This window comes from Nannobrachium achirus, assembly GCF_963921795.1.
Source record: "Nannobrachium achirus genome assembly, chromosome: 11".
NCBI lineage: Eukaryota > Metazoa > Chordata > Actinopteri > Myctophiformes > Myctophidae > Nannobrachium > Nannobrachium achirus.
Genome location: NC_137820.1, coordinates 15,115,608 through 15,138,020, shown reverse-complemented (window position 1 = coordinate 15,138,020; position 22,413 = coordinate 15,115,608). Strand labels below are relative to the sequence as shown.

Genomic DNA, 22,413 nt, shown 5'->3' with positions numbered 1-22,413 from the left:
TGTTGTGTTTAACATTTTTGAAAATAATAATGAATGACAAGCCCAAAATAGGGACGCCAGGATGAAAGTGGCTATTGAATGTATGGTTGCAGACAAGAAAACACATGTCATACTGTATGTCATCAAATGCAAAAGCCAGGGGGTGACAATTGTCATCCCCTTGCACCCCAAATGACGCTCCTGGTATAAGTGCACAGCAAAATCACACTCTCATTCCAGCATTCTGTGGCTGAGACGTCACTTACAGAAATGAACCCTGCTCTTCAGACTAGACTTTTGCTTACAAAGCAACCCTCCAACTGCTGGGACAACAAAGGCACAAAATGATTATGTCTTTGTGCCTTCCTTTAGCTCCAGAGGGCATGTATTGCAGCTCTCTTTCGGTCAAACACGCATTTGCATAATTACAATTCGGCACAACCTAGGGAGCAAATGCAGCCAGCATGACATCTCTTCCTTTCCTTGAATTTCCTTCCTCTATGACAAATTAATAGAAGGCACTTGCTGGATCATTTCCCTGTGGGTGGAATAGTGTTGGGATCATTTCAGGATTAGGGTCATTGACATCACTAATGATTGCTGATTAGCTGAAACGTGTGTCTACTCTGTTGCTCGTCTCAGTGAGGATAAATATTTGTTTTAAAGTACATAATAGTGTGCTGGCTTCTTTCTCTTCAGGGTTAGGGTTATTGGGGTTATTGGAGTGTGGATGTAGCTGTATGACTATCCCTGAAACATGACGGTCGCTGATAACATGACGTACGACTGTGATGGATGCAGGATTTACCTGGGTTTGTGGAGGCGAATTTGTCAGCCTATAGAAACTACACAAACATTCAGATTTCACAAGACACACCTACTGGCCGTCATTGTATAATTACCCGGATCCTCCGTGTACTTGATATTTTTCTGTTTTCCTATGTATTTCCGGACCCATTTTTCTCAAGGCCACACCCACATCTCAGTGCTCAATAGATGGGGTTGGTGCACATGGGGAACACCAGGAAATGCATGGGAAAACAGAAAACGATCAGATAAAAAGGCTTCTTATTAACCCTACCAGTGCCAGCCCCTAGATGGCGCCAAAGAATGCCAGGCTTTCTCCCATAGGCGAGCGCATTAGCATCCGGGGACTCACGTTGCAGTGACGCGCGTGCTCACGTTCGTGCACGTCATGGAAAGGTCCCGGATGATAATGCTAACAGAATAGCTATTCCCATTTTGTCATTTTAAAGATCATTTTTCGGCGATTTCGCCGTAAATAAACCTCGCGCCACATCCCTAAAAACACAATCCAGAGATATGGGCCTCCAAAGATGTGGTTTTTCATTGGATTCGGCGGCGATTCGCGGCTACGTTCGCGGCTCACGGCCGGCATGGCTTCCCCAGGATTTGGACCACTGGATTTTAAATTTAGGCTCAGGCTTCAGAAGGCCTCGGATCATTTTATTCATTTCATTAAAAATCCCGAACATGTTCGGGATAGGCACACTGGACTACGTTCCGGAAGCGGCGCTGAACATTCGGTGAACATTGGGGGTCTCAAAAATGTATTTTAAACCATTTTTAATGGAATATATCGTCGGACCATGTAAAATGGCTAGCTGGCTAGCGTAGGACGAGCCAGGACCACCCACGACTCTACAAGCAGCTCAGGGTAAGTCAATTAATAAAAAAAAAATTGTTTTGGATTGAACATATCCCGAACATGTTCGGGATAGGCACAGAATGAGTTAAAGAACACAGAGATTCCGAGTAATTATACAATGCCATCGAGTATTTAGACGGGTGTGAGACTTTATAAAGCACTTGGTTTGTGAAATGTGAATGTTTGTGTAGTTTGTATAGGCTGACGAATTCGCCTCCGCAAACCCGGGAAAATCCTCATCCATGACGGTCGTACGTCATGTTATCAGCGACAGTCATGTTTCGGGGCTTAACCACTTAAGCCCTTGTTGTACAATTTAACAATTGGCCTGCGGGAGACAATTTAAAATTGGCCTGCGGGAGAACCACAGCCACCTCACTATGACTTAGACAACAAACCTGATACTCCCATATATAGGCATGTCACTGTGATTCTGACATAACCATAAACAAACCTGATAAGCCCATATATAGCCATGTAACTATGACTCAGACATAGACAAACCCAATACGAGTGTATTGGGTTTGTGTAATTTGGGTATGTCACTAAGACTCAGACATAACCACAAACAAACCCGATATGCCCATGTATAGGCATAGATATCCGCTTGTCGAGAGCCACAGATCCGCATATATGGGACAGGTAAAGACAGATAGAGAGATCTTCATTATGGGCACAAAAGGGACACAGACAGACGAGTACAATGGGTACTCTGACAAAGCTCCCGACAATATGCCTCAAACACATCGGTCGGATCAGCGGTGTGACGTACATTTGAGATTCCACCCAATCTAATGGAACACTTCAGATGATCTCTCTCGTCTCTGTAATGTTAGCATGTCTGACTCATGTGGTAGAGACAAAGCAGAAAAGACCGAGCAATGACAGCATGTGACGCTTAATGGTGAGAATTGCCAATAAACACCCTACTTCACCCATTTTCAACCAATCTTCATGTAATTGGTAGCTATAACTGGTGCTCATTATAAGATGGTGTCATTTCTGTCTATATTCACACTCAGAGGAGGGCTTTTGACAGTTCAGAAACCTGCCTATCATCGGTAGGGCAGGTTTGGTCATTTCGGCGTGCTAACTTTCAGGAAAAAAAGGGCTGTAATTTCTATGATCTTAGAATTCCAATGGATTATGTCATTTGGTATGCAGGTTTCTGAACCTCCCATGAGTTCCAATTAGATGCAGTGAGTAGCAGTGAGTGAGTAGACGGAAATTGTGCCATCTTATAATAAGCATTAGTGAGGGCCAATTATACCAAGATAAGGTTGAAAATGGGTGAAGTGCTCCATTAAGCTCAAGGAAAAAATCCTGGAAATATGTCATTTGAAGACTAATGTCCCACACATGTTAGGGGTTCTTGATTTTGCCGTATGTTTGCACGCGCGCGAGTGAGCTCGCGCACGTGTGTGTGTGTGTGAGAGAGAGAACTCAGAGTTAGAAAGGTGAGGGTAGAGTTGTTTGGTGTGTTAGAAGACCTACTGTAGGAATGATGTGGTTTAAGCATTTTGAACGGTACTAACAGCTCCTACATCTGGCTTTGTCTGTTTGTACGTATGTCCCGCTCCATCCCGCATTTGCCAAGCTTCGCGGGACACCTAATGACATTAACTCATAAATAGCACCGCTCGCTTCACACTGGGTGTGATTTCTTTATGTCAACATCTAGTGGTGATGATTAAAGGAGGACTTCACCATTTTTCAACCTATCTTCATATAATAGGTCCTCACTAAGTAATGTTCATAATAAAATAGGGATTTTTTTTCCTACTCTGTCCAAGTCTCCTAGGAGAGCTGTGGGAAGTTCAGAATCCATCGTCTTCATCATCATTCAATCATCATTTTCCAAAAAAACAAAATGTATCAATATTTTTGAAAAGAATATTTAGATTTTTATTATCGCGAGAACGATGGCTTCCACTTTAACATTGCAACTTTTCAGGAATAGAAAGCCTGCAGTTTCTATTAGCTTGGATTCCCAATCGATGATGTCACAAGACGATGGGTTTCTGACCTGCCCACAGCCCTCCTCTGAGAAAAAAAAAAGCAATTTTTTAGTGAGGACCAATTATATGACGATAGGTTGAAAAGTGGTGAAGTCCTCCTAAGGGTTGGAGTTTTTCGGAATTAATGTAGATGGAAATGTGTTGAAAGACCTCACAAGTATACGTGTGTGAGCTTGCATGTTCAGTGCAGGGCTGAGGTGAGTTGACGTGGTTTGTCTCTGTGGGGAATCTCTGGGGGTATCATGTGTTTGCAATACAACACGACAGACAGACACACAAAGCTGCAGCATCCTCTCACAACGCCCGCCTCCCTCACAGAAGGCTTATGGCAACTTGAAATTAATAAAGGCCTGAAGATTTCTGCTTAAACCATTAATCTGGCTCACTCGTCAGAGCTGACATTGAGAAGTACATCTCCAGCTGAGCACTTGTGAAAAAAAAATCAATAGAATAAAACCTCCCTCGGCTTAATTTCAAAAGGATTGAAATCCAAACAGTTCATTCATCGCATTGCTCTCAGAGGGAACAGTATGGAGGATTATGTTGTTTGCCACTGGTCCAAAAAGTCACTTTGCATTTTCCTTTAGCAGAAATAAATATTTCATGACATCTCGTGAGAGAACTGAGATATGATGAACACCGACAAACCAATTTACCCCTCGTGTCGCTAAATTACCAGAGAAGCTACTGCCTCCTTCTCTTCTCTCTCCCTCCTCTTACCTTCTACTACTTTTCCCGTCTGTTCCACCACCCCGCCAGGGATAACCTTGGCGATGTACGCTCCGATCTCCCCCCGGCTCCCCGGGATCTCCTTTCCGCCGACCACACGGATCCCAAGACCGTTTCCTGAGGGAGACACAGAATTCCCCATTAGTAAAAACTAAGATACAATGTTGACCTCTGTATTTTAACTATCGTAATTGCTGGACTATAAGCCGCACCTGAATATAAGCCGCACCAGCTAAATTTAGAACAAAAAACTAATCCTTACATATATAAGCCGCACCTGACTATAAGCCGCAAGTGTCCTTCCTGTGTCCCGCTAGAGCGCCCCTGGTGGCCGTTAGCTGTAAAAATCTATATATAAATCCTTGTTAAAGACCATTGTAAAACTAAATAACTGGCCGTTAGCTGTAAAAATCTCTATATAAGCCGCACCGTTGTATAAGCCGCAGGGTTCAAAACATGGGAAAAAAGCCGCGGCTTATAGTCCGGCAATTACGGTACTTAAGCTATTTCAAAAACAGGAGATTTATAATAACTTGCCCAACATAGAGACGCTAGGGTTTAAGTGGTTCAGCTTAATCTAATTGTTGTAGGATGAATAGAGAAGCTTGTGAACTTGAGGATCTATTTTTGAAAATGTCGAACATTTTTTGAAGTTTGTTGAAATGTTCACCTACTATGACTCACCTAAAATGTTGGAAGTGGTTAAATCTATTGTGTGGGATATGCCTGTACGTGTGTGTTTCAGGATTCTAAATAAAGCTTAATGACTAATAACTAGAAGGTGTGGTGATGTAGGTGCTAGCGCCATGGTGAGTTGGCTTTTCTTCAGCATGGATATGACGCATCTGCGTGGGCGTCTCCCCCGTTCCACCATAAGTGGCATACAGTACCTGACACACTGCTGTCCTTCAGGTCTCTTTGCAGTTTGAGGCGACTGTGAGGGAAGCCGTAAGGTATGAGCTTCATCTAAGACAGGGGTCAGAGAGGGAATTGGCAGCATGAACAAAACAGACACTCCAGGTTAGATGTGCATGTGTTGTTGAGTGGCCACTTGGCAGCTAAGCTCTAAAGCGACTCAGTATACAGCATGAGTGCCCAAACATTGTCAGCTTAAGACCCAAGAGAAAAATGTGGCGTTTCCCCCGGAACGTTATGAATTTATCATCTATTTCAGTAAGTGAGAATAGCTGATCTACGGTACATGCTCAAAATACATTGCAACGCATTGTTTGACTTAAACACACACACACACACACACACACACACACACACACACACACACACACACACACACACACACACACACACACACACACACATATATATATATATATATATATATATATATTTCGGAATATGTATTTTTTTTGAAAATGTTCGAAAAACTAAAAGAAAATCTGTTGATGTTAATGTTTGGCATTTTGTGGCACTACCATGCACTCTTATAGGTTGCCCTTATTGGCTTGCTGTGAGGATGCAGTGCTTTTGTTGAAGATTATTTGGTGTTAGGGGAGGATCTTACCTGTCTCCTGTCTAGGATGTGTCCGCTGTGCGGCCGTCCCTCTCTGGGCTTATCAAACCAGTCAGTGTCCTCTCTCCTCAAGTGGTAGGCTACGCAGGGAGAGGCAAAGGTCAAACACCATCCACACACACACGTCGTGCACACACAGCCTATCCTGGCGGCTCGATTGGCCTCTGCTTTAACCGTGTTAATGACCACATCACGTGCTGGTTGCAGCAGAAACCAATCTGCCACCGAGGCTAAGACAGAGAGAGCCACGTGTCCAACTATTGTATAATTGGACACAAAATGCAGCGCGCACATCCTTTCCTCCTCTCTCTCAGTTGCAGGAAGATCTCTGATCTGTCCTGACTGGATAGGTGAGACATGGGTCGCATCCTATCCCACACTGCTGTGAGATCAGGTGATCACTGCAAACACCGAATGAGGGATGGATGCGTTTCACTTGCATTTGAACCGGTTCGGCATGCCTCGGAGGATGTCATGCAATGCACCCCATCTTGAGTCTGAGAGAGTTTTCTGGATTCACAACTTCATTACATTAAATAGGGAATGCTAGAGAAAAGAGCTGCCTTAATAACAAACTTCATTACAGTTGACGAGATGGGGGCGGGTTCAGCAAATGTCTGGATAATAGTTCCATTCACCAACACAACTTATGCTAATGCTATACATTATACAGTCTTGTCCAGAGGGCAATGTGAAGGTGTGTGAGTGTTTGTGTGTGGAGGAGGGATGGGGGGGCGGGAGATCTGGGAGTATGCCAAACCACCTATCCAATTACACACACACACACACACACACACACACACACACACACACACACACACACACAGCATCATCCAAATGAGTGCAGTTGGAAAGTTATGTGTAGTAATTTGGCCTCATGTTGCTGCTTGTGCACTTCTAGTAGCCTAGCTTTCAGATACTATGTCCACCATCTGGAAGCCATTAGATATCATGGGCTATTATTTTGTTTATTTTGCTTATGTCATAATAATAGCCGAACATTCGGCATAATTGGATGAATATTGAGCAAAAATAGATGAACATTTGAGGAACATCCTGTGAAAACTGCTGATATAAAACTTGTCGATATTTTTGCTATTTGACGTACTGTACATTGAAGTACATGGTATCACAGTCGCAAAGCATCCAATGGCGTGCACTTCCACTGTTTGTGAAGAACACTTTTAGAAAAGCCATGCTGTCATTTGATTTTGGGATTTTTTTTTTAGATAGCTCGTTTCAGGACTTGACTTAGATAAATGAGATCATATCGCCCTGGTTGTACAATTGTCTCGAGTTGGAATGTGCGCTGCATTGCCAAGTGTCTCTTTGTATTATCTGACTGATCTAATACTAGCTGGAGGTGTGGGAGGGTGCATCCATCATGATGCGACACAAAGGTCTAATCTAATGGTTTGAAGGTAAATGTAGCCCATTAGGCACATACTGTTAGCTCCAGTCAGATTTTGCTTACCTCCTAGCACTACAGCACATTATGTTGAAAAGTCGGATGGAATTAGAATAAAAGTGCAACACCAACATTCACAATCCCACAAAAAGCTGCCGCTAGGGTGAGAAACGACCTCAATATCTGCATTTACTATATTGCAATTCAGACAATTCCCTGATAGCTTGTATGCATGATAGGGATGGGGCGGGTACACGGTTAACCGTGTACAAATGAATCACTATATCTGTTCAGGACTGAATAAACAAATATTGCAAATAAAATATAAATAATAAATCATTCAAATATTATATAGGCCTACTGTATAATTGTAACTCATACAGTAATGTGCAGCTCTAACAGTGCTAAACACTCATTCGGTTTTTCGAAGCAACCGTTGGCAGTTCTCTGACTGTGTAGGCTCTGTCCTCGCTGCATCCAAGTACTGACGTCAGTTACACTACATACAATGTCATTATGATGTTGCTGTGCTCAAGGCTTGTAGTGTGCACTGCCATGTTAATTTGAATAAATATAATGTCTCACTACGGTTAACCGTGGATAACCGTGCACACGTGCAGTGTACACGCTTATAGAAATAATGCCCAAACGCACATCCCTAATGCATGACAGTACAATATGCCCACTGCGATGTGTGCATGAACATGGAAATGACTCTGCTATGATATGCGTACCACTGTGATGTCATTACAGAATGATGTAGGCCACTGGTTCCCAAGCACTGGGTCGGGACCCATTTGTGGGTCGTGGACACATCTTTATGGGTCCCTTAATTTTCTGTTTCCTACATTTGGTTTTAATTATTATTTCAAAACATTTTCAATAAGCATTCCCAAAGAAGCAATTTTTTAATTTTTCTCTCCATTAATTTCATGAATAAATCTAAGAAAAATCTACGAAATTCCATAAATTAGAAAACAAATGTTTAAGAAGTAGTGAAAATAGCCGTTCTACAAGCTCATAACGCGGCGCGAAGCATCTGAGCTTGTAGATCTGCTGTTTTCACTAGTTTTGGTCCCGGGCAAACGTCTAATTTCTCTTTTGGGTCTCAGGCTATAAAGTTTGGGAACCACTGATGTAGGCTATCGATCTGCTTTAGTCAACATTATGACACATTCAGTATGTTCAGCACCATCGAGATGGGTTCATTCCAGAATGGATTTGATATGTAGGCTACTACTACTGTGCAGTGCACACCTACTAGCCGGGGATCCAGTCCCTCAAAATGGGAGAGGACCTGTGATGTTCTGCCGCACTTTTTATTTCTATTTTATCTATTAGTTTGGTCATTAAGGTCCACAGAATGAGAGGCCTGCTCTGCCGGAAACATCGCGAAAAAAAGTTATGGCCATTTGTATATTCACTGTCCCATTGACCCCACTAGAAATATTAAAAAAATAAAAATAAATCTGCTTTAAGTAGCATGTGAGGGGTCAAACTAGGGGTTCTTCATGATTCTGAATCCATCGCAATCATTTGTTTTGCATGAAAAACATTCCTTGGGCAAAATGTTGGCCACTCAGAACTGTGAAAAGTGGAAAAAAGTGCTACTTAAAGCAGATTTATTTTCTTTTTTAAATATTTCTAGTGGAGTCAATGGGACAGTGAATATACAAAGGGCCATAACTTTTTTTCGCGATGTTTCCGGCAGAGCAGGCATCTCATTCTGTGGACCTTAATGACCAAACTAATAGATAAAACAGAAATAAAAAGTGCGGCAGAACATCACAGGTTCAACCCTATTCCTTGAGCTTTTGGGCATGTGGATCCCCGACTACTACTGTTATGGGATGTATTGTGGCAGGCCCATTGAAATGTGTGCAGTATGAGGCTTGTGTTTTTGGTAGACCATTCAGAACCATGAGGTGTGTGGAGTGGAGGCATACAGTACAATCTCTAAGTAGCTACGGGAGCTGGGATGCTGTCTCACCTTCTATATTCCAGTTTGGGCCTCCAGCTGTGATACAAAGTTATATGTTTTTCAGAAATAATATTCAGCACAAATTCAATAACCTTAAAAGACTATAGGGTCATTGCTAAGGTTAGCTCTGTATAGTGACTAGTGAATATACTTTCATGCATTTAACTCAGTAGTCCGTAAGATACATGCTTTGTGCCTATACAACTTTAAGGGTTACGTTATTCGTCTTTCAGACACATTACATTTCCAGAGAGAAATGTATGAAAGAGGTATATTGGTAGACCTATTGATTATAGGCTAAAATTGCCTTTATCATTATATACGGCCAAAAGAATATACCGTGAGATTAAATAAGTACCTGAGACGAATAACAGTATAAGTACATATTTGATTTTTTTTGAATATATATATTTTTGGATTTACCAGACTGTAAACCACAAACTTGCCATTTTTTATCTGTTAAATTGTTAATGCACTCCCCCCTCATTTTGTTTAATTGTCGGTTTTAATGTTATCTGCTCCCTTTGTCTGCTGAATATTGCTTGTAGGGACTAATGCCTCATTCACACTACAAATATATAGTTGAACATTTTGCTTGGTAATTCAATGTAATCTCAATGGAAACCAGCTTTAAAGGCTGGATTCCAAGGACAGCCGACACGCCCAGCCTTTAAAGCTGGTTTCCATTGAGATTACATTGAATTACCAAGCAAAACGTTCAACTATATATCTGTAGTGTGAATGAGGCAATAGACTGTTGTTCCACAAACTGCTGGAGATCACTGTTTTTCCACTTTCCATAAGTATTATGTCTTATAATTCCTAATATATATGAGTCAAGTAATACAATATAACTCAACAAAATGAGGGGGGAGTGCATTAAGACTTTAAGAGATTAAAAACTTCTAGTTTGTGGTTTACAGTCTGGTAAATAAAAAAAAATGTCTTTATCCAAAATTTTAAAATACGGACTAATGCCTCATTCACACTACAGATATATAGTTGAACGTTTAGCTTGGTAATTCAATGTAATCTCAATGGAAACCAGCTTTAAAGCTTTCAAAGCTTTGTTTGGAGCATCTCCTGCATCTTTAAAGCTGGTTTCCATTGAGATTACATTGAATTACCAAGCAAAACGTTCAACTATATATCTGTAGTGTGAATGAGGCATTAGACTGTTATTCGTCTCAGGTACTAATTTATTGTGGTTTTGAAACTGAACTAGTAAGATACTCTACCGTGTCTGATACTTTCATGAAAGATTCTGGCCTCCTCTCTGTTCAGAGCCAGCATGGAGTCACTTAGCGCTGTAATCAAGGCAGATGGGTATGTGGGGTCAGGACAAATAGCATTCTTTTGTTAGGTTTTATAACGCTACCACTCCCTCATCAATGGTCAGTAAAACGGTCCCATCCTAATTTACAGTACACTTTAAGACAGAATAAGACATAATAAAGCCATAATAAGAAATAATGTGTTGGTAATTAGAACTAATATGTTTTATTAGACAGAAACAAAGACAGTTCGACCGTCAGTCGTGCTGCATCGCCGGCGATAGGACCGGCGGCCGCCGCACAGAACTGTAGGTAGGACCGGCATCGCTGGTAACTGCCATGGCAGCCACCACCGCACGGAGCGGCTGGAGCGGCCGCTTGTCCTACTGCCGGGACTGCCGGTCGAACTGCCAGTCCTATCGCTGGCGATGCAGTGCGACTGCCGTTCGAACTGCCAGTTGTGCGGCGGTACCTGCCGTGGCAGTTCCGCGGCAGGTGCCGGTGCCAGAGAATGTATCCGCTCTTTCTGCTATTCTGTCTTTGTTTCTGTCTAATAAAACATATTAGTTCTAATTACCAACACATTATTTCTTATTATGGCTTTATTATGTTATTCTGTCTTAAAGTGTACTGTAAATTAGGATGGGACCAGTAAAACAAAGAATGTTCACGCTGTATGCCATTATGAATACATTATGCATAATTATATCCATTATGCATATTATGCATAATGTATAATGTTTTGTATCTGTCGTGCTAATAGGTAGCTGGTTACGAAGGCAGACCATAACAAGAGCCTCCATACTAAAGGCTGCCAGTGTTCTGTCAGTGAGAATACACTCGTCCTGTATTGTATATTTCTACAGGTTCATATTTAAGAAATGAATCACGATCAAGTCTATAGAGAGAAGAGTAGCCTACTGACTTCTTAAAAGACAGATCATTAATCAGATCTGGAGTCTCACAGGACACAGGCATCAATGCACCTATAGAGCTTTCTCTTTAAAATATGCCCTAAATCTGTAGTGTAGATTAGGGATGGGTATCGTTCACCTTTGAATCGATACGATACCTTTTTCGATACCTGGGAATCGATACGATACCATTTTCGATACTTTTTATTTAAGTTTAACTGCTCTACCACAGCAGAGGTGATGATGATGATCACACAGTGTGGCGGAGCGGAGAGTATAGACGTTGGATAATCATCATAATAATAAACATCATAGGCTATAATTGTCGGCTATTTTCCACAGTAACAAGTGTAGCCTACTAAAGCAGTAATTAAACTCTCAGTACCCCAACTGTTACAGATGCGACCGGCCAGGGGTGCGTTCCAGAGTATCGAAACGAGGTATCGTTCGTTTTTACGTGAACCGATACCCGATAGTATCGACGTCATGCAATCGATACCATTAAAAGTATCGCAGACGATACCCATCCCTAGTGTAGATACAGTATCATGTGATTCAAGTGTGTCCAAATATTACAAAATTCTTTATTTGATTGCCTACACATTGTTTAACTATAAAATAATAAAATATGGATCCTTACAGCTATACAGTTTTAAAGTTGTTTTTAAAATTACACCCTAGGCCTGAACAGAGGGAAGCAATCCCACACTTATACCCCAGGGAAGGAGATGAAGAGAGCACGTCAGTCTTTCTTTTCTGTAAGTCATACAAGGACATGCACATTTCACACAGCAGTAGACATCCACAGCAACCACCAACAGCCAGACAAACACTCACTTTTATTTGAAATGGAAACTCAAACATATCACACAACGTGCATAGTTGAATTGTTGAAATAAAGGACAGATTAGAAATCATAAACAACAAGCATAGCACACAGTGACAATGTGGTGCCGAGTGTAAATCTAAAGCTCGCTATGCTATAATCCCGAAAGCTATTACACAATAATAATCTTTGGGAGAAAACGTCATTGCATTGCAATATGGTTTTGAAGTATAAGCTCCTGAGCATTATTGGACACTTTCATAACAGATGTTATGACTGGCCCGGGAGTTAAAGAAAAGCATCTCCTCAAGCTAAACGGCTCAACAGCATCTGCAGGACACTTACGTTAAGTACAATCAGACTCTCAGTGATTCAGCAGTATCCCTTCAAAAATGGCTGCTGCTAGTGGTCTGCACTCCACAATAGCTGTAAGGGTGCTTTAGAAAAGTGTGTCTTCCTGAAGCGCTGACCTACTTCTTACAAAGGCAGACACCATTTCCAGTTCAGTAGTGATTGAGGGGTGGGCGAGTCCCTGGCTGCTCCCTGTCAACTCAATATATTAACAATGAATCCTTTGCGATCTACATGTCAGAAGGGCGGCCAAGACAGCTTGACAAAGTGCTGAAATTATTTACCATCAGTTCTACATATTGCATGGATAAATCCCCTCCAGGACAGATGCATCTTTCAAAACTGATATTTCTTTGTTTATGAGGCACTTCAAGTGTGAAACGGTGTTCAAATATAATATTGTGCTGCTCTCACTTCTTCTATTCTTTTCTCGACAGACAAATACAGTAGGCCTACCTACACCTAATCGATATGAGGTGAAATAATCAAAGAGGAATGGAAAACAAACAAACATGCTCATAACACAAGAGGAAACGTGGATAAGCCTATAGTCATCACAGTAGTGTCATACATAAACATGGGGGTATTATGTATCGGTGTGCAAGGCAGGGAAGCAAACAGAATAGCATGCAAACACGACGTAGGCTGTAACAAACATGAAGAGAGTCAAATCAAAAAGAGCAATGATACCTAACTAGGGCTGTCACGATATGACATTTTACATTATTTTGTCACTCAAATAATTGCGATTAACGATTTAATTGGGTTTTTGTCGTTGATAATTACATTTCTGTTCAGCTTTTAGGCTTTGAAGTTGCACAGGGCAGATGTGACACATAACCTAAATATACAAAGAAATTAGTGACATATTTGACAACTTTCTACATAAAAAATAACATTAATAGTGGAAATAGCCGATCTACAAGCTCACAACGCGTCGCATGAGCTTGTAGATCTGCTATTTCCACTATTTCTGAAAATGTTTGTAAATGTATATTTGCGATTATGTCAAATAATTGCGATTAGACGATTACCGGTATGTAATAATTGTGACAGCCCTATACCTAACAACAATGATCTGCAATACAGATGATTGAGTAGGAGCCAGTCAGTACAGACAGACAGTCAGTAGGAAGAACGCCTAGCATTAGCATGCATCACAAGCAGCTCCAGAGTGTCAAGTTGTTGCGACAGCCTCAGGCCTTTTACCTTCGCTGTCAGACATGGCTCCCTGCATGTCATCCATGATGAAGGCGATGTCTCGATCATAGCCACGCGTGCGAGACTCCTCCCTCATATGCTGCTGTACCTCTGGCAGGGAATGGCTAGACCCAAATTGGTCCCTGGAGTCGGCAGAGATGGGAGGGAGGGGTCCGGCCGAGGCTCTTGCCATGCCCATGGGCTGCCCCACCGGGCTCAGAGGGCTCTCCTCCTCAGAGTTCTGGGCCACGATGGGGATGCGGCCCCGGCTTTGGCTGATCGGCAGACTAGTGGGCTTGGCTCTGGCCACTCCAGGGCCAAACGCTGCGTCTAGGACCTCCCCCTCCGTTTTCAGTCTAAGTGAAGAGCTGGACAGGTCTCGTTTGATAGATAAATCTAGGCCATAGACAGAGGAGGGTCGGGAGGAGGGGCGTGATGAGGGCCGAGAGCGCGTGCCACTAGGGTAGGTGCCATCGTCATGGACTGAGGATCTCATGGTAGGCCCCAGGCCGAGGGACTGACCCAAATTGAGAGAACCAGCTAGGTTGGCGCCCAGGGAGGTGCCAAGGTATTTCTGCTGCTCAGAGAGGTTCTTCCTAAGCCCAAAGCTGATCTCATCTTGCAGCAGCCGGGCCCTCGCAGCCAAATTGGTCACAGAGGAGGCTCCAGAGCCCAAGTAACTCCCATAGTCAGGCTCCAAGTCCCTACTTTCCAGGATCGGGGAGAATTTGGTAATTGACTTTGGGTCTATCATGGCCTTCTTGTTCTTCACCTGTTTCTGGTAAAGCACAGAGGCGGGGAGTTGCTTTGCAGCCTGTTTTTCAAGGGTCAGTCTTCCGATGCTGTATTTTTCACCTTTGGGGAAGTGACGGAAGCTGGTGTCACTGGGGAGATACTGCGGAATGCCAAGGCCTGTAAGGTGTTCCAGCCCGTCAGTTCCTCGTCGGAACTCTTGTTTGATCTGCTGTTTCAGTAGTTTCAGCTCGTAGGGTTCCTCCATTGTGTCCTCTTCTCCTTTTCCATAACCCTGCAGCCGAGACGAGCCCAAGAAGTCTGCCACCTATAAGGGAAAAACGAAAAAACATGATCCCGGGCCCTGCCTTTGGCCTGGCAAAGGTGCATCCATGAAATATTTTCATGTGCTTTACAAACAATTCATAATAAAGGTTGTGGAATGACACGGTTATATTACAAATAGTGATGTTGGTACTAGGGCATTCACGAATAGTGATTTTTAGTATTCTAATTATTTGACCTCAAAGTATTCGAATAGTCGAATATTCGACAGGACTGCATGGACAAACTGTCAAATAAGCAAGCAAGAGGAAAACATTGTGAAAATAGCCGATCTACATGCTCACAACGCCTCGCAAGCTATTTTGTCAGGGTGGGGGTCCCCAGTTCAAATATGTTTATTTTGGGGGTCACATTCAAATTCATCCACCAGGGGCATTGACAACTCATTCTTATGACTTCCTATCTAGCCAAGCTTTATAAACTATATATTTTTTTAAAGAGAAAACAAAACAAAAAAAAAAGCGAATATTCGACTTTGGTGAACAACGTCGAATAGTGACTTTGATATTCGAATAATCGAATATTCGAATATTTGGTGAATGCCCTAGTTGGTACAATGCAAAATAGCGTGACTTAGCAGTGATATTTCTGTATATAACCTGGCCACAGTTGGAGCAATTAGCCACCACATTCACTCATTTATATGACATTTATTTTTTTATTATGCTTTATTTTTAGACGTAGACGAGACATGAAACCATGCATAGAGAGTGGAGACATGAGTGACAAGTAGGGATGGGACGATACACGATATTATCGTTTATCGCGATAAAAAACACTCATGATAATCGTATCGTGGAGATTTGTTATATCGTGATATCGTCCTCCGTCATGCACTGGGATCAATTCACCTTTTATTTGCAGAGCTGCATTTCCGGTACCACTTAAACCCTCTATAATTGGTAAAAGGTACTTATAATATACGTACTTGATACAGTCTTTTTTTCACTCTCTTTCAAATGTCTTTGCCAAAAAATTGTCGATCTACAAGCTCACAAGGCGTCGCGTTGCGACGCGTTGTGAGCTTGTAGATCTGCTATTTTTTGGCAAATGTTCTGCCCCAGGATAATGGATTTTGATTACTGTGATAATATCGTAAATCGAGATTTCTTTTGTCACAATAATCGTGATATGAAATGTTCATATCGTCCCACCCCTAGTGACAAGACAGGAGTCCGATTCCAGGACCACAGAGCAGCTCCAGCAGCCTCCAAGGACCATATTATGAAGGTATTATTGGAGAAAAATAACTGAGCACCTGTAACAACGGAATTTGTAGCTATAGAAAATAGTCACATAGTGCGCTGCATACAAAGTAATCTCTCACGTTGCCTACTTGTAATTCCAGTCACGCTGCTGCATGACACAGAAACAAAGCTGTTGCTCCTCTGATCTCTGAACACAATACTGGACCCTGCTTCAACAGGTGCACAAACACTTTTGCTCAACATTTCACCGGGATATGTGGTGCAAGACAAGAACTTGACATTTGTGAGCTGAACATTTCGTTCAGCATGGGCATTTCGGACTGGAGATGAAGACATTTTCTTTTTTTTTGCCCTGTCTGTGTATGTCTGTGTGTCCATGTGTGTGTCCATGCCATGTGGTTGTGTACAGCTAGTCAAACATCGCTGGACCGCACACTCCTCGTAGGCCAAGGAAGACACTCCACCAGATTTGTCAAATCTGCCTCATGGTGGCGCTATAGCAAGCCACTTTATGTTTTGCACTTAACTCTTGAACCTTAAGTCATAAAATCAAAAATAGACTTTACAGCATTTAGCATTTTCTTCAAACACTTTTAGCTATTTCTCCTATTTCCAAAATTCAGGGCAGATTTGTCATATTCCATTCCAATTGGCTATGACTGGATTCCAAAGTCCAGTCATAGCCAATAAATATGTGTCAAATCAACCCCACATTTCACACATTGAGGGGCCTCTAAACAACACTGAGCCAAAAGCAATTTCACTTACACAGATAGGAGGCACCACAAATGCTACAAATGTCACTGTAGCAGAAACGTGACCTGATTCACTGCAGCAACTGTAGCAAATATGTGACCATACGAGATGTGAAGAAAAGGATTTGTGCACCTGCAATGAAAATTTAGAGAACGTGCAACTGTCGAAATGAAATGGCCAGGTTCTCAGTTGTGCTCCAATAATACATTCATAGGCATGGCTCTGAGCACTACTGGTTGACCTCATACTATGTTTATTACACATTCTAAAATGGTTAGTTCCAATACTTGATTCTGATTGGCTGGTTTCTGATTAGACCAGTGTCTAAATCACATGATAATCCACATCTTGAATCAGTTTATATCAAACCCAGGTGCGTTATTTCTTTCCACAGTGTTGTGAAGCTGAACTAGAGAAGGGAACGCTTGATTCTCTCTCAAATCCTGCCGTGCTGGGCTTCTGAGCACCACCCACGCACATAGGACGGTAACTGAGTGACTCTGAGCGGGGCTTGTAAAAAACAGCAAGCGCCCCCTATTCCCCATTCTGATTGCAAGTAACAGGTGTGTTGTTTTTGCATCCTGGCCTACTTTCTTGAAGCTGGGAACTACTTTCTTGCAGACCTTTCTTGTGAATTATTAGTGAAATAGAACAGTTTTAGTTGGTACATGTCTAAGATTTTTTTATGTTGCCATATTGTAACCGTTTTAGAAAAGTAATAAGCCACGCGAGGCTGAGAGGGTTGGAGACACTCTGCTTCGCCTCGTGTCTCACCACGCCTCTAAGCCGCTATATAAAATACCAGGTAACTTGTAACTTGTGGCTTATTGCTTCAGTAAGTCACCGCATTCCTCCAATTCAACCACGTTAGAAATAAAGACAGGTAACAGAATATGAGGTGTGGAGCTGGTATTTACTGTACCTCGGCTGTGCGCCTGGCCTCTGCCGCCCTAAGCAGTCTGTCTGCCTTGGACAACTCTTTGTCCGGCAGGCTGAAGCCTGAGCTCAGGCCTCCGGTACCCAGGCCCGTAGAACCCTTGGTCAGCTCGCCAATGTCCTCTATCAGCACATAGTTCCTGGCGTTGTGGTGGTCAATGTCGGCATAGAAGGAGTCAGCGGAGATGCTGGACATTGGACTAGAAACCATGCTCCTCTCCTCCAGACCCAGCCTCAGGTCCAAGTTGCCATACTTGCTCCCCAGGTGGGCCATGCTGTAGCCGCTCTCTGCGGAGGTGGGCACGATGAGGAGAGGCTGGTTGCGGATGACCTCGTAGTTGGTGGTGATCTTGGGCTCCAGGTCGGAAAGCGTGGTCTGTCTCTGCTTCCCCTGCTGCAAGAGCAGAGCGTGTTGATATGTGCTGGCCTGCGCCTGGGCCTGGGACAGGGAGAGGGTGCCAACATTCTGGTACGGGGACACCTGTTGGTAAAGGGACTGCTGCTGGTACAGGCCTTGTTGGGTGTAGTGGCTCGTGGCCTCAGTCTGAGGGACATACTGGGCATAGTGGGAGTAGGGACTGTTGAGGGTGGAGTACGTGGAGTCGGCCTCTGTCTGCGGGGGGATGAACTGATCGAATTCGGACTGGGGGGCCGTGCGGGGTCTCTCCAGGCCGTCGCTCCTGGTCTCTCTGATGTTGCTGACCTCGCTGTCCGACATGTAGTCTCGTTCCTCAGCCACCCCCTGGAGATAGGCCCTCTCTCGCTTCTCTCTCTCCTTCAGCAAGGCCTCCTTTCGCCTGTTGATGCCCATCTCCAGGTACCTGTAACAACCCGAGAGGGAAAAAGTCTTCATCTTTTCTTCTCTTTTCCTTCCTTTTTTTCAATTTAAACAAATAAAAATGGGTCAATGATTTTTGGGTGCTCACACAGTAGTACCTTTACTATGTGTGAATGTGGAGGGGTCTCACTGAGTGATGCCGAGGCAGCCATTTACCCCATAAGCTATCAGAATGGAGAGGTGAGAGGTGAATGATGCAGATGAATCAAGTGTGACGCCTGCTGAAGGGGGAGGGGTTCAATTGGTTGGATTCCTCTCCACTGGAGTCAAGGTGAGTACATTCACACGTATCATGTTCTAGCTCAGTGGTTCTTAACTCAGTGGGTCACCACATTATTTTGTGTTATTAATGTGCAACGTTGTTTTCTCACTCAACAGTAAACAAACCAACATAAAGTTAAAGTGTATAAAGGGTGTCTGCACATTTCTAAAGTGACAATTTAAGGACTTTTTAATACCTACGGCCAAATTGTCAAATATTAGAGGCAGAAATTGTGAAAATAGCCGATCTACATGCTCACAACACCTCGCAACTGTAGATCTGCTATTTTCACAATAGAACCATGTTAAACAAAATGTAATGCCTCAACTCTTAGTGCTCATCAGGGTGGGGGGGGGGTCCCCAGTTAAAATATGATTATTTTGGGGGTCGTGGCCTGAAAAGGTTGAGAACCACTGTTCTAGCTAATTCATTACAGTCCAGATGTCTTGAAACGACTTTGAGCCATGTAAGCTAGTATATTGTTAATGTTACATCTGTAAAATATGTAAGGATTTTACCGCAACTTGGCGTCGATCTCCTTCTCTTCCTCGTCCAGTTCAGCCTGTTTTCTGCGGAGCTTGGAGGACTCCCTCTCCACCAGGTCCAGTTCCTTGTCTATGTCCTGAAGGATCTTTGCCCGTGCCATGGTGGTGTTGCGGGCCAGGCGGCGGCGGGCCGAGTTGGTGCTGTAGCCTGCGCGGCCAGTCAGAGGGTCATCTTCAGGGGGAGGTTCTGGTAGAGTCCGCTTTACCTTCTTACCTGTGCCAGAAGGAGAGCCTCGGACCTAGAACGCAAGTGAAATGCAATAGGTCAGGAGTCTTCAACAGGGGGTCCGGGACCCCTAGGGGATCCTCAGAGTTACTACAAGGGGTCCTCTAAATCTTTGTGTGATAGAAACTTTTTTTCTCCTTTTTTATATTAACCACTTGAACCCTAACGTCCATATTCTGAGAACTTTAGACAAAAATAGAGCTACAAGCTCACAACGCCTCGCGCTGCAAGGCGCTGTGAGCTTGTAGATCGGCTGTTTTCGGCAAAGAGGTTTGGTGTAGAGGGGAAAAAATACCAGACTAAGTACAGAGTGAAAGGTCAAGTCTTTTAAGTATTGACGGTTCAAGTGGTTACATATCTGATAACACAAATTGACTTGAATCCTAAACACACTGATGATTGTGTGCTGTCAAACGATGAAACGATATGGAATCTGGGGGTCCCTGCTTCATCTCTCTCTCTCTCAGCTAAGGGGTCCTTGGCCTGAAAACGTTGAAGACCCCTGCAATAGATGGTTTGATATTTATTATCAGTGTTGGGCTAAACAAAAAGTAATATATTACTCGTTACTCTTTTCAAAATTTTATTACATTACTTATAATTCCCTGTCAACAGTAAAGCCCTTTGCACACAGGACAGTTGCGTTTTTTCCGTTTGCTGCATGAATAAAACGCATTGGATTTGGTGTGCAATGCTGTGCGGAATCGGCGCTGCGGATCCCAAAAGGAGTCATAAAAGGAGTGATGAGTTTTTTACTGCATGCGACAAGACGCACAAATCGAACTGGGTTCGATCGAGAAAAAAACGCACGGCCGCAGCCACTCGTCGCACGGCTAATTGGAATCATTGTTTTCTTTAAAAAAAATGAAATTGTCTGTTTTATCCGTGTGGATAAACGCGCCTGTGTGCTAGTTACAATTCACAACAATATTTGAGTCTTAATCCAGAGTTACACTACGCATTACTTTTCCGTTATTCCCCGAAACATTTGTTATGGCATTCTTTCTCCTCACAATTATAGCTTTGCATGTGCACCTGCATCACCCACAATTTTTTTTCTTTTTTCTTTCTTTCCTGCAGCCTACACGCCTCACACTACTCACCATGGTTGGCACCTCCGCAACACTGGTGTGTGCTCATTTATTTTGTTTGTGCAGCCTACACTGCAGAATCCTCAGTGCTGATTCAAGAGTTAAATGGAACAGGTCCATTTGGTTCCATTCAGGGACGTGCTGGGCCCCTGATTCAGCCCGGGAAAAAGAGTTGTAGAGGCCCTCATTGCGTGCTATAGAGAGAGAGAGATCTCTCTATAGCGCTGCTGCTACTCAAAGATTTGCCATTTCAGATCATGACAAGTGACAAGTCAGTGGGCCAATTACTGTACATGAGTTATATTTCGTTGTTGTCAGGTGGAAACCTTGTATGTCCAAAACCGTTTGTTTTGTATTTATCATTTTAAAAATGATTTAAACTAGTGAAAACAGCATATCTACAAGCACACAACGCCTCGCACCGCCTTGCGGTGCGAGGCGTTGTGTGCTTGTAGATATGCTGTTTTCACTACTTTTGTGCAACGGCCTTGTATGATGAAGCAGGGCTTTGCTTTGCGAAAAAATGTACAAATTTGAAACTTGGAGATACGAGGTTTCTGCCCGACAGTGACGATTTACTTTGTTGGCCGCCCAGCCCCCAAAATGGAACGAAGGCCGACATTTTATTTATATTTTTTTCCTAATGGCCGGCCTGGACCGGCCGGGAATGAACCGGCCGTTCAGGAGTTGTCCCGCTTTTCCCAATGGCCAGCACGTCCCTGGTTCCATTTGTGCACACTCATCAGAGTTACATTCTGTGTGTTCAACGTATGACCACCCAGGTAAAAGATTTGTAAGCCATCTAGGCGACAAATACACTCAAGCGGACGTTATGCTGAAGAAAGCATATAAATAGATGGACTATCGTACTGCTGCTGACATCTGGACTGCTAAACGTAATCTTTCTCAGGAGTTGGGTTTGCAGCACGCCATGGCATGAAAACGGATTGGGGGAAACACATATAATGGCGCGGAGATCAGATCCATTAAATTGATGGACTTTGAAACAAGGTGAGGGACAATGCAATCTGGGAACCTATTCTTTTCAAAGGAATCTTTTGAGAGATTAGGGACGCGGTGACTCCGCTGCTTATTCATCAGAGTCCTGACTCTGAACTGACTACGCTGTTGCCTGTCTCGCCAAAATCCAAATGCTGACAACAAGCAGAATCACGCTACATGCACTAGCTGCCTCTGAACTAGCTCCAAGGCTACGCAAGTACACATCATTAATTCTAAATCATGATGCTGGAATATTTTGAAAATGTGGTTGGTCGTATTTTAAGCTACGCATTATTTTACTCTTCACTTAATGAACAGTGTTGGGCAGTAACTCACAAGTGTTATTATAATAATATAACTAATACTACTATAACATTTCAGTAATAATAATATTACAGTTACCCTTTGCAAAACAGTAACTAAGTAATGTCCCTTAGTGAAACAGACGACTGGGACGTTAACATGCACGTGTGTCACTACTATACGTGGGTGTACTGTATGTAACGTGTCATACAACTGACATGTCAAGCAGCTAACCATACTGGTGGTCTAAGCTTAACTTATTCACGGATGTTCCTCTTGCTGTCAGTGT

The 22,413-nt window shown here is 43.0% G+C and overlaps 1 protein-coding gene across 1 annotated transcript in view; it reads right to left on the bottom strand.

Moving 5' to 3' along the window:
- pclob (piccolo presynaptic cytomatrix protein b) overlaps positions 1–22,413 on the bottom strand; it is a gene marked incomplete at both ends in the record, with an annotated part of 116,918 nt that overhangs the window by 30,092 nt on the left and 64,413 nt on the right. Inside the window, 8 exon segments of the mRNA XM_080736883.1 lie at positions 4,387–4,512; positions 5,286–5,361; positions 5,918–6,006; positions 9,325–9,351; positions 10,554–10,622; positions 13,890–14,940; positions 17,844–18,678; positions 19,476–19,741. Of these exon segments, the coding sequence (XP_080593009.1) occupies positions 4,387–4,512; positions 5,286–5,361; positions 5,918–6,006; positions 9,325–9,351; positions 10,554–10,622; positions 13,890–14,940; positions 17,844–18,678; positions 19,476–19,741 (2,539 nt within the window).